This window comes from Triticum aestivum, chromosome 5D, assembly GCF_018294505.1.
Source record: "Triticum aestivum cultivar Chinese Spring chromosome 5D, IWGSC CS RefSeq v2.1, whole genome shotgun sequence".
Taxonomy (NCBI): Eukaryota; Viridiplantae; Streptophyta; class Magnoliopsida; order Poales; family Poaceae; genus Triticum; species Triticum aestivum.
Genome location: NC_057808.1, coordinates 517,563,975 through 517,576,277, shown reverse-complemented (window position 1 = coordinate 517,576,277; position 12,303 = coordinate 517,563,975). Strand labels below are relative to the sequence as shown.

At 47.5% G+C, this 12,303-nt stretch overlaps 2 protein-coding genes across 5 annotated transcripts; both read left to right on the top strand.

The window, feature by feature from the left end:
* The first annotated feature begins 1,586 nt into the window (after positions 1-1,586).
* LOC123125891 (uncharacterized) lies at positions 1,587-4,016 on the top strand. Its single transcript, XM_044546336.1, has 9 exons — positions 1,587-1,960; positions 2,077-2,148; positions 2,260-2,328; positions 2,468-2,608; positions 2,734-2,810; positions 2,892-3,033; positions 3,142-3,324; positions 3,470-3,543; positions 3,650-4,016. The coding sequence occupies exons 1-9, from the start codon at positions 1,777-1,779 to the stop codon at positions 3,803-3,805; spliced, it is 1,098 nt and encodes a 365-aa protein (XP_044402271.1). The 5' UTR covers positions 1,587-1,776; the 3' UTR covers positions 3,806-4,016.
* A 2,047-nt stretch (positions 4,017-6,063) lies between these two features.
* Positions 6,064-9,233, top strand: LOC123125890 (uncharacterized). Of its 4 annotated transcripts, XM_044546334.1 has the most exons (6): positions 6,064-6,246; positions 6,338-6,556; positions 6,709-6,740; positions 6,849-7,075; positions 7,486-7,591; positions 7,678-9,233. In XM_044546334.1, exons 3-6 carry the CDS (start codon positions 6,726-6,728, stop codon positions 7,870-7,872), a joined length of 543 nt encoding a protein of 180 aa, XP_044402269.1. In that variant the 5' UTR covers positions 6,064-6,246; positions 6,338-6,556; positions 6,709-6,725; the 3' UTR covers positions 7,873-9,233. The 4 variants fall into 4 exon arrangements, 2 of the variants coding, with proteins under 2 accessions (XP_044402269.1, XP_044402270.1); XR_006461510.1 differs by lacking the exon at positions 6,709-6,740 and having other exon boundaries at positions 7,496-7,591; positions 7,678-9,156; XR_006461509.1 differs by lacking the exon at positions 6,709-6,740 and having other exon boundaries at positions 6,849-7,591; positions 7,678-9,157.
* Positions 9,234-12,303: the final 3,070 nt, after the last annotated feature.

The following is a 12,303-nucleotide window of genomic DNA, read 5'->3' as shown; positions in this document are numbered from 1 at the left end:
TCCTTGTTTTCGTGCCAGAGCCAAGCACATTGAAATTGATTTTTATTTTGTGAGAGAAAGAGTTTCTTTTTGAAATGGAGGATTACCCCTGGCCTCTGCATCAACATGAGAGAAAGAGTTGTAGACAAGAAATTGGAGATCCAGTTCATTTCTTCGAAAGATCAAGTAACAGATGGCTTTACCAAAGTGCTCCCTACCAATACATTTGAAGAGTTCCAGAATGGTATAAACTCAGGATAGTTAAGATTAAGGCATGGTGTTAAATGATACAGTGGTTGTTTCACACTGTATCTCATCTAATCTTAGCTGAAGCACCGGGGTACATCACCTACCCAGTCCGCTATGGTCGACGGTGACAGCGTCCGTGGACGTCGTGTTCCTCCTTGCAGGCTCCGTCGTGGTGCTTCTTCTCCCTCCATCTTACTCCGGGTGAAAACTTGATCTTCGGATCAGACGGTGGCGACGTTCTTGCTCGAGCCCTTTCTGGAGGCACCGTCTTGGAGTCCACGGTCCGGCATGTCCGTCGCACATCCTCCCGGACGATCGCTCCTTGGTGGTGGTATCCGTCGGCTCTTGGCGGATCCTTTTTTGGTCATCTTTTAGATGCTTTGTGTCGTTGAGGTTGTGTGTCGGTGCCCGGCATTCGTGTATCTTGCCTTGGGTCTGTGTGGCGTGCGTTTGTATCGGATGCTTGTTGGTGTGGTTGTGCTTTATAATATAAAGCGGGGGAAACCCTTTTTCGTAAATCTTAACAATATTTACATGTATGTCTATCTCCTCAATCCTATCTGTAGTCATGTCCTAGTGAGTGGTCCTTCAACTTGTAAACCACGGCAGAGGTCGTCTCTGCCTACAATAACTAAATGATGGGGCTCCTCGCAAGGAGCAGCATCACTTCCAAACTTCACGAAACAAAATGAGTTCTTAATTTTTGTTATCTAGAGTTCAAAACTCTGGCGTTTGGCAATATAAAATCACCTAATATCTATTTATTTTTTTCAAAACCAGTGCTAAACCACCTAAATTTTTGCAAAATATTTTCTCATATCTTCAGAGACGGGCACTAATGCAAGTCATGAAAGGCCTTTAACCTGGATTAATCCTACGGTAACCGTGCGCCCGTACCATGAGTCCCGTCGCAACCAGCCAGAGAACAAGGGCCCATCGATATGCCACAACCACGCGGGCTATACAAACGCGTTCATGGTAAACCTTTTATTGATAGTTTCGTTTTTTGAGCAATCTGACGAATAGATTAAAAAAATCCAGTGCCATTTATTTTCATTTGGAACACTGGAACTTTCTATATATTTTTTAGAAGCACACTGGAACTTTTTTTTGACAATTGGAAACATACTGGAACTTTGTAGAAAATAATAGAATAGTTTCTCTAGAATTCCAGCAAAGAAAATGGCAGGACTGGATAGCATGGGCCTGGCCCCCGGCTATTGATGATTTGGGCCGTTAGTTGGGCTATCAGAATTGCATTAGGCCCGTTTCAGAGGCTCTTCCTTCCTCCCGCCCGTGTTGTTCCCTCCAAAACCAACTGACGACCAACCGCAGGCAGAAGGAATCTCTCTGCTTCTTGAAATCGATCGGTTGCAGCGGGACGGGAGACGCTCTCCTCTGCCGTCGTCGTCTATATAGCTAGCCTCCCTCGCCTCGCCTCGCCTTCCTCCTCTCCCATCTTTCCTCATACGTAGCTTCCTTCCTTCCTTCCAGCTCTCTCCCTCTCCCGTGTGGTTCTTGCGAAGCTGTTCGATCGACCGAGGCGAGATGGCGAGAAAGCGGAAGGGCGCCGGCGACAATACTGAGCCACGGCAGCGGCGTCCGCGTGTAGCGCCGCCGGAGACTACAGCCGGCCCGCAGGCGCCTGCAGCAGGCGATTTTCCAGGCCCGTCTTCCCTGCAAGGGCAGTTCGCTCTGCTCAGGGGATTCGATCCTCTGCTGGGAAATCCAGGTACGTTCCCTCCCAAATGAAGCGCCGAGTTCTTTCTATCTGGTTCGTGCGGTTTCGTGGTTGGTTCATTGACGTCTGAGTTGGATTTCTCGGTTTCTTTCGATTGCAAAATGCAGGGCGGACGGCGACTTCGCAGGCGCTCGCACGGGTGTCGTCGGCTACCGTCAACGCCCAAGGCTTCGGTGGAGGTGGGTGCCCAAGAAACCGAAGCTAGGAGCGAGCACGTCCTTGGTTCTTGCGTTGATGCCCGCTTCTTGGATCGTATTGTAACATCTGTCAGATGCCTTGGTTTCTTGCAGGTCTCAGTCGCGGCGGCGGGTTGGCACGGACGACGATGCTCCGGCAGTCGCTGCGCAATGCATATCCAGGTGCGTTTCGTCCCAACCCAACCCAAGAAAATGGCAAAATTCTTTCTCTCTGTTCCGTGGTCCTGGCAGTGCGGTTCTTGGTTCTTGACTGACGCCGGAGTTGGATTTCTTGGTTTCTGTTGTGTAATTGTGGTTGCAGACGCTGGGAGTGCGCCCTTCGGCATCCACGCGGCGAGCGGCCAGAACCAGATCGCCAACTCCGGTGCCTCTTCTTCCCAGTTCGCTGGAGGTGGGGGCGGGGGCGGGTCAGGGTCGGGGTTCGGGGGATTCTCTCAGTTTGGTATGTTCCCTTCCAACCCAAGAAAAGCGCAAAACTCTTTCACTCTGGTCCGTGCGGTTCTTGGTTCTTGACTGACGCTGGAGTTGGGTTTCTTGGTTTCTGCTGTGTAATTCCGACTGTTGCAGCCGGTGGAATCCACGCGCCGACTGGCTATGGTTTCTCCGGCGGGGTAATAGGGCAGCCGCACGGCAACTCCAGCGGGGTAATTTCAATTTGGGCTGGCTTGTCCCGCGGTCCCGCCGCCATGAGCTCATTGGTTTCTTCTTGGCTCTTTGCATTGCAGCCTTCTTCCGCAGGTCTAAGGTGCTCTGATTGCAATGAGCTCACGACGGGGCATCTGGACTCGGTGCCCTTGTGCCAGGCTTGCTACAGCAAGCGCTTCACCGTCAACGCCGGTGCGCATCAGGGTCGCATTCCAGATCCAGGTGAGTCTCAGACTCTCAGTTCCCTCCCCTCCCAAGAAAAGCACCTCTCTGGTTCGTGCGGTTCCTTGTTCGTTGACGTCCGACATTGATTTCTTGTTCCTTGGGCAGCCGGGAGGTGCATTGTCTGCAAAAATTCCACAAGAATGTATTGGGTGGCCTCGATGCCCTTGTGCTCGGATTGCCACCGCAAGATCTTCGCCAGCAACGGGCCTCTACAGCATCTACAGCCATTTCTAGCAGGTCTCCGTCGCGGGGGTGTCTCTCAGTCGACGCCGCCGGTGGGCAATCTAGGTGTGTTCCCTCCCTCCCAAGTCCCAACCCAAGAAAAGCGCTGAACTCTTTCTCTCTGGTCCATGCTGTGCGGTTCTTGGTTCTTCATTGACGCCGGCCGGAGTTTGATTTCTTGGTTGCTGTTGTGTAATTCTCTCTGTTGCAGCCGGTGGCATCCTCGCGACGGCCAGCGGCGGGAACCAGACGGGAGCAGCGCAGCCGCACGGCAACTCGGGCGGGGTAATTTCAATTTGCGATCACGAACGATTCATTCCTTATTTGGGCTAGCTTTTGTGCCGCCGCCATGAACTCATTGGTGCCCTTGTGCGAGGATTGCCACGGGCAGACCCGATACGTCCCCAGCTGCGTCGCTGCGCGTCAGGGTCAGCAGGCCCCCGATCTCGACCTGGACCTCCGCCTCAGCCAGCCTTCTTCCAAGGCTTGCATCTACAACCACCGAAGCGACGAGGTGTGCAGTTATTGCTACCGCGGGAGCAGCTGAACAGAATGCTGACAGCTGAACAGAATGCTGTGAACTCTGCTTTGCTCTGTTTTGACAGAACAGAACAGCATGATTCCTGTGATGCATGCATGTGGCCAAATGTGGCAATGCATACATACATAATTGAGTAGGTCCATGAAACTATATATATACATACTTGCTGTAGATCGATTTCACTCAGTTTAATCCTTGGCTCTTTTCTGACGCTTTAGCTTTGCCTTATTTTAACTGATTTTTGGCTCTTTGTGTTTGATTGATTCACATTCAGTATAACCAAATGAGTACTCAGAGATTAGTTCCAACTGTTCCAGTTTAAGCTTAATTATGCTCTGGCCAATACATATAACATATTCCAACTGTTCCTGGTTCGCGGGTCGATGGCGCGATCCACGTCCCGGGGTCGATCGACCCCGATCGAGGGTCGGGGACGATGGCGGGTCGAGCTGGATCGATTGCCGGATCACGACCCCGATAGATGGACGATGGAGCGTTCATGGGGATCCGATGCTTGCTTACCAGCCAATCCGCAATCGTACTACTCCGCCGGCTGCAGGCTTGCCGGAGTCCGACCTTCCGTGATCCGCTGCTCGCCTGCCGGAATTCGAGCTGTCCGCCGCTGCTGAGGCATCCCCCGTCCCGCACTCCGGTTACCACCATTGGTACGACCTTACGCGAGCGGCGATTCCGTCGCCGATTAGGAGTTCTTCGAGGCACAAGAATGCTGGGAAGGGTAAACAGGAGTGTGTGCAGGCTGACGGTAGGCTTGGAGATTGATCCTTGACAGACTGGTGGTTTGAAGATGAACAGGACGAACTAGGATTTGGGGATAATTGGTCGGCCAGATTGTTTGTGGGAAAGTAATTATGGCAGAAGAATCGCGCCATAGGGGCTACCTTGTGGCCCCATTTTTTCATCTATTTTGTGAAGTAGTATCAGGCGGGATTTCCCACCTCCGCAATACAAGGAAATACATCAATGCAGATCGTAATGATCTTTCTTTCCCTCCAACTTCATCGGGATGTATCGTACCGGATCATCGACCCGAAACCCTTTGGATCGCGATCCGCATCCCCGATTAGCGTCCCGAAGATGTATATCTCTCGTCGAACCACGTTCCGGAGGGGTGTCGACCCGCGACCCTCGACCCCGTTCCTCGACCCGGGCGATCCAGATTTCTGGCAACTATGGGCTGGCCTTCTCCCAGCTGCGGTCTATCGCTCGTCTCACGCCCGGTGCGTAGGTCCGAGCTCGTCTCGCGCATAGTGCCGCAGGACTGAGCTCGTCTCGCGCACGGTGCTGCAGGACTGACCTCGTCTCGCGCACGGAGCTGCGAGACCGAGCTCGCCTCGCGCCCGGTGCTGCAGGACGGGTCGATGGAGGCCAGGTGGCTGACCTATTGGGTCTCGCGCTGGGGGTCGCCCAGGGGTGCGAAAGGTGGGACCTTTCTACTCGTCTCTTTGGTTGGGATAGCGGCAGGTCTCGGGTGAGGTGGGGTCTAGGTCTTGGATGCCGGGGCGGCGGCCCTGGTGGTGGTTGCGCGGTGCTCTCGGGCGGAGACCGTGGCTTGGTGCTGCCCGGTGGCCATGGCCGTGTGGGCGGCATGGTCGCCGGGGTGTGGTGTTCGGTGGCGGTGAGTTTTGGCCGGGGTGAAAACCTGTTCTATCTTCGGACGGACCGGCGGCGGCGAAGCTCGTTCCCTTCTTGAAGGCCTCGTCACGGCTCTCATTGCTCGTCGTGCGGCTCCGGGGGAAACTCTAATCCTTGGATTGGGCAGTGGCGGCGCTCCGGTGTCGTATCCTTCTTGAAGGCGCCGCCTTGGAGCCCACGGTTCGTCGTATGCGGCTTCATCTCTTCGCGGTGGTAGTGCTAGGGGTGGTGTTGCCTCAGCGCCTATGTATCATGCCTTGGGTGTGTGCGTGTGTTGTGGTGGCGTGCGTTGTACTGGGATGTGAGGATCGTGCTTTATATATAAAGCGGGGCGAAAGCCTTTTTCGGTAAAGCACAGTCTGAGAGAGCGGCGATGGCGCGGACGGGCTCGCTTGCTCCTGGTATGTGTGCCAATCGAACGACCACACGTTGCAGACCATAGTGAATGCGATCGTATAGATACCCATCGTATACGGGCAGTGCGGTGGCGCTGGCGGCTACAGAGCCGTGTGAAATAAAGATGGTGTGGTGGTACAAGACACTGCTGTACTGTTGGTACATCAGGCGCGTGAGATTACATTACAGCGGACGTTAGAAACGGCCCGTCATCAAAACGGCGCTTTCCAAACAGATAAGTGTAGGGTTTCTGTGTGGGTCCATTATCTCAGACGACAAAATAAAGGAAAAAGAGGCCTATCCCTTCGAGCGACGCAAGAGCTGTCAAGGGCAGAGCTATGGCGATGCCGGAGGCGGGAGGCGGACGGATTCGAGTTTCTAGCAGATCCAATCGACAGGTATTGTTTCTGTTCCGCTAGTTTTTGATCTCAGTCTTAGCCACTGTAGTTCAAGGGTCGTCTTATCAGGGAACTGGGTTGTTTTACATAGATTTCCATTGCCGGATCTCGCCGCGGCCTAATACTTGCTGCGCGACGAAGTAAATCAATCTCTGCTGTGCGCGGTCGCTCAATCTAGCAATAGTGGTGCCGGCGAGACGGCGGTAGCAGTACAAGAAGAATTTGACCACAGTTCCAAAAGGGTTGCCCTGTCGAATCCAAAGCATTCGACAGACAAAGACGATGGACAAGCACCTGACTCGTCGAGCAGGTATATATATGCAGCGGTTTATTTCTAGTTGAAACATATAGTAGTTATGCAATTTGTGCGTCAGTTTGGCTGTCTAAATTATACTACATTTTATTCATTAACTCATGTGAGATTGGAGTGAATTCTAATTCAAATGGTGATACCTTGTCCAGTGTAGGACTCTGCTTTTATGCCAGTGGAAACTGTATGCATACAAACTTTTCTGAGAAATACATTCCCCCATTTTGATTGCCAGTGTGAGGCAGTGCATCTACGGGATGGCCTTATATATCTACTGTGTTCTGTAACATAGGTTTCAGTTGCCAGAGGCCACCATCTGTCAACGGTTAGTGAACGGCGAAGCAAGCCAAGCTTTGGTATGCAACAGCCGCTGAATCCAGCATTGGTAATGTGGGTGATCCACCGCCCCACAATACAAGTAGACATCAACAGCACTTGCAATGGAATGGCCCTGTCCCTTCCGACCCGAGAACAATCGACAGGCAAAGACGATCCTCAAGCACCTGGCTGGACCAAAAGGTATAACAATTGTGGATGTGTGTTTCTGTTTCAAGGATATGACAATTTTGAGTTGGCTGTATATTTATATTCCTCCAAATTTCACTGAGAAGTACTGATTTTCCTGTAAAGTACAAGGCTGCTGCTAGACGTCGATACGTTGTGTTTTGTGATTACACACTATTAGAAACTGTTTCTAGAATAACATGTAGCTGTGTGGTGCGGGGTACGTGTAGGGCACGCACCTATTTATATTCCTCCAAAAGTTGTTCTGCATATGGTCGAGAAAATAGCTGTGGAGACAAATTTTCCTTATAGTTTGTTTATTTCCACATTCTGTTGTTGAGGGCTTGGCAGCCAAAAAATAGAAATTTGTGTAATAAAACCTGTTGAAGCTACACTGCTGTCTGTTGTACTTGTTAACTTGCCAGCAATGAGCAGAACCAGCAGCATCAGTTTTTAGGATCTCAAGATCATATCGCTGGGAGCAGTGAACCAGAGGATACGGCTACCATGGAGCGGACATCTGTGATTCAGGTAAGATGTTCTCACTAGTGTTCATCTCCTTGCTCATCTAAAATGGAAACATAGCAGATCTATATGCTGCTTCGTCCTGCATGCAGGCTTCACTTCACGGAAGAGCTGACAGTACATCAATGGCTGGTGAAGGATTCGACGACGAACCTGAAGTGCAATCCCGTCTTACAGCCGTGGAAGAGGTCGGCACCTATGATCCAGAGAATCGAATCTGCACCGGCGGTGACAACAGGTCGGATTCAAGCAGCTACCGCGAGTCAACGACCAGGGGAGCTGAATAGATCTGGTGGCCCGACCAAACCCTTTCACAAACAGAACACCACTTCGTACGCCGTCTGGGACAGTGGTACGTATTGGTACATGTCGAAAGCCGTCATCAACGCGCTGCCGTCGGCCGGCACGTCCCGAAGAACGGCGTCTCAATCCATCACGTATACACATTAAATGCGCTCACGTCCTCGTCCAGGCATACGTCTTGCGTCGTGCATCCCGAAACGAACGAACGCATGGTGATTCCGGGAGCGCGCGTGCTCGTCCGCGCCAACAAATTTCCGCACAGTCTGATTCCTTAGTAATACTATTATGTTTGAATGGTTTAGTATCAGTAAAAGCGAATGAGTGCTCAAAGAAATTTAGGACTATCAACACCTGTTCTCTGAACAGTCTGATTCCTTAGTAATACTAGCATGTCAGGACAGTTGTTCTCTGAAGATACCTGAAAGAATCAACACCTTCTCTGAAGAATTATTCCTGTGATGTGGCCAAATGTGGCAGTGCATACATGCTTGAGTAGATCCATGAAACCATATACTTGTAGGACTTGTTTCCCTGTCATTCAGTGTGCAGTCTGATTCGTTAATCTTTGGTTCGTATGTGACGCTTTAGTTTCGCCACAAGTGTTCGACTGATTCACTTTCAGTTTAACCAAACGAGTACTTAGAGTTTAGTTCTAGTAATAAGCTATGGCCAATATCTATAACAGATTCAGTGCTGCATATGCTTGTGGCTCTTTTCTTTTATATCTAGACTGTGGATGCTTTGGTTTTTCCTTGTATGCTTGAACGGTTTAATTTCAGTTACGACTAATGAGCGCTCAAATTTCTTTCGTACTATGTGTCATTACACTGGTTCTCTGAACTTCCTGTCTAAATAAATTTATAAAATGCCCAACATGCTAATTCAAATACACTTTGAGGCAAAAAAACGTCATCATTCGTTAAACTTTGGTTCAAACCAAATGAGTACTCAGTGTTTCGTCGCTACTGTTTCAGTCTAAGCTAATTACATGTGACCATGATTGTAAATTCTAATAACATGCTTTGGCACAAATTTCTTTTGGACTATAGTTCTCTGAACTTCCTGTCTCTGAACATACCTGAAAAAACGACACCTTCTCTGAAGAATTTGACAGCTACGAGTATCAAGACGCGAACTGGTACGCTGCCACGGAAACGGACGGCTAGGATGCGCTCCAGTTATGATAGATCAACGCCTCTCGAAGACCAAAGGATCCACTGTTCATTGTCCGACAAAAGCTACAGTTAGTTAACTGCAGTTTAACTGCTGTAAACTTCAGTTAACTCTGCTTCACCGCATGTCGATCAAGTATTTTCCATAGCCAGGAACTGTATCTAGTTAACTCTAGTGTTCTTGGTTTAACTGTTGTACTTGGTAGTATTATCCAGTGACTTTAATCTTCCCTCCTTAGATACCAATTCGTTATTATTGCTGCCGATTAGTTTGTGGGTTCTTCTGACACTATGGGTGTGTTTGGTAGCATGTATGGACCTAGCCTAGTTGTTCTCCTCTCATACATGCTCAGTGTAAACATGCTGAGTCCATGCAGTTGCTGTTGTTTGGCGGCGATGTATGCGCTGAGACATGCTGAGCTGAGACTTTGTTTGGCAGCCTGCATGTGTTTAGACATGCTGAACAATTTCAAATTCTAATTTTTTGAATGATGAACAAAATTGAAAAAAAATTTAAACAAAATTTGAAATTCTAAATATTTTTTCAAAACTAATTAAAATTTGAAATTCTAAACATATTTTGAAAATTTGAAAATGTTTGAAATTCTGAACTTTCGAAAATTTAAACAATATTTGAATATTTTATATTTTTTTTTGAAATTATGGTTTTTTCAAAATTCAAAAATATTTATTTTTCTAAATTCCGAACATTTTTGAAATTTTTAAAACATTTATTTAAAATTCAAACAAATTTTGAAATTCAGAACAATTTTTTGAAATTTTAAACAATTTTGAAATTTTAAACTTTTAAAAAAATCAAAATTCTGAACTTTTTCAGAATTTGAACATTTTTTCGAAATTTGAACATTTTTTGTAAATATAAACATATCTGAACGTGATCTGGTGGGTGGGGACGAGGGTCAGGGCCAGCATGGCTGCCTTCATGCACCCTGTTTGGGGTGCATGAGATGAGCATGGTTGAGGGCCCTTTTATGCATGAGATGGACATAGCTCAGGTGAGCCCATGCACCCTGCCAAACAAGCAAAAATGGGTCGGATTGAGAACTTTTGCCCTCATGCACCCTCCATGCACCCTACCAAACACACCCTATGTCTCTCGTGTTTGGAGATATAGCAACACCTGATATCTAGGTTTTTCTTCTGGCACTATGTCTCTCGTGCTTTAACCTGCAGTCTTGTGATATTTTAATGCAGAATACCTATAGTGCCGCAAACAATATCATATAGTAGTGATGTACATTTCAGAGTTGTACAGAAATGCTTTCAATATCATGTTGTAAGCGCTAAGGTTTCTCAGAGATAGAGGAATAGCACACACGTACAGGGTGTAAGCGCTAGGGATTCAGAGAGATAGAGGAATATCACTCCTTAGAATTTCCTTTTATATCTTTCAGTCCTTTGTCGCCGGCAAACGATTCAGTTAAGTCGTATGCTTGAATGGTTTAATTTCAGTTAAGTCGAACGAGCACTCAAATTTCTTTCGGACTAGACTAGTTCTCTGAACTTCCTGTCTCTGAGCATACCTGAAGAAATCGACACCTTCTCTGAAGAATTCTACAGCTACGAGTATCAAGATGCGAACCGGTACGCTGCCAGGGAAACGGACGGCTAGGATGCGCTCCAGTTATGATAGATCAACGCTGTTCATTGTCCGACAACAGCTACAGTTAGGTAACTGCAGTTTAACTGCTGTAAACTTCAGTTAACTCTGCTTTAATCTGTAGCCAACTTGGTAGATCAGATCAATTGCCATGAACTGTATCCAGTGACTTTAATCTGGCACTGATTGCATACGCGTGCTTTGCTGCGCAGTTTTTCCCAGACGCAAAAAGTAAGCGTGGATATGCCATTCAGTGTGCAGTATTATTCATTAACCTTTGGATCTTTTCTGACGCTTTGGTTTTGCCTCAAGTGTTTGGCTGATTAACTTTCAGTTTAATCAAATGAGTAATCAGAGTTTCTATTCCGGTTTAAGCTTACGAGTGGTGATCAAAGTAATATTCTATGGCCAATATATATAATAGATTCAGTGCTGCATTTGCTTCCAGTTTTGTTATGTTTAAATTCAGTTATACCGAATGAGCACTCAAATTTATGCGTCGGTACACTAAATCTCTGAACTTCCTATCCCTGAATACACCTGGAGAAATCAACAACTTCTCTGAGGAATTTGACAGCTACCAGAAAGACGGACGGCTAGATGCGCTTCACTTGTGAAACCCCTCAAAGAATAAGGGCTTCTCTCTTCAGTGTCCGACAACGGTTACAGTTGACTGAAGTTCTTTTTGAAAACACACAGTTAACTGAAGTTTAACTGCTGTGAGTTAACACTATTTATTTTCTTGCCGGGGACAGTTAACTCTGTTCACTGCGTGTAATTTTAGTTCCTCCTGTAATAGCTTCTGTGATTCGTTGATCGGGTCATCATCTTCGTCTCCAAGTATTATTATTTGTTAGAACTAGACTACTTGGTAGATCAGATCGATCCCCATGAACTGTGTCCAGTGACTTTAGTACAACTTCCCTCCTTCCATACGAATACGTCATATGTTTCCTGGCGCTCTAGTTCTACCTTATATGTTTGACTGATTCAGTTTCAGTTAAAATTTTGCAAAATATTTTCCAGTTCTAAACCTGGCCGGCAGTTTGGCGAGAGGGGCGGGCTTGGAGGAGGGAGTGCGGGTTTGATCCATAGTAGCTGTGAAAGGTGCTGTTTTTAAGGTTGGTTTCACACTTTCACTCTGCATGCTGCCTTCAGTGGCAGTTTTCAGATCTGAATTTTGAATGCAACTTTGAATCACCATATGATACCTGTAATCGGGCCATTGAATTGGATGGATGCTAATCTGGCACAAGTTTTGGCGCCTTGGTTCTCAAGTTCAACGCTTCAGTATAGGCACTCTACAGACAGTAAAAATAAATTATAAAATGCCCAACATGCTAATTCAAATACACTTTGAGGCACAAAAAAAAAGTCAAACTTATTCATTTGTTAAACTTTGGTTCAAACCAAATGAGTACTCAGTGCTTCGTCGCTACTGTTTCAGTTTCAGCTAATTACATGTGAACATGATTGTAAATTCTAATAACATGCTATGGCCAATACATACTGCTGAACATCCATCCAGACTACAACTTTCTCTGTACGCCACAAGCCTGACGCAAAGGCCTGGAGCCCTGCTGTGCTTAACTGTGTGTGCCATAACATTGTTTCCAGACATC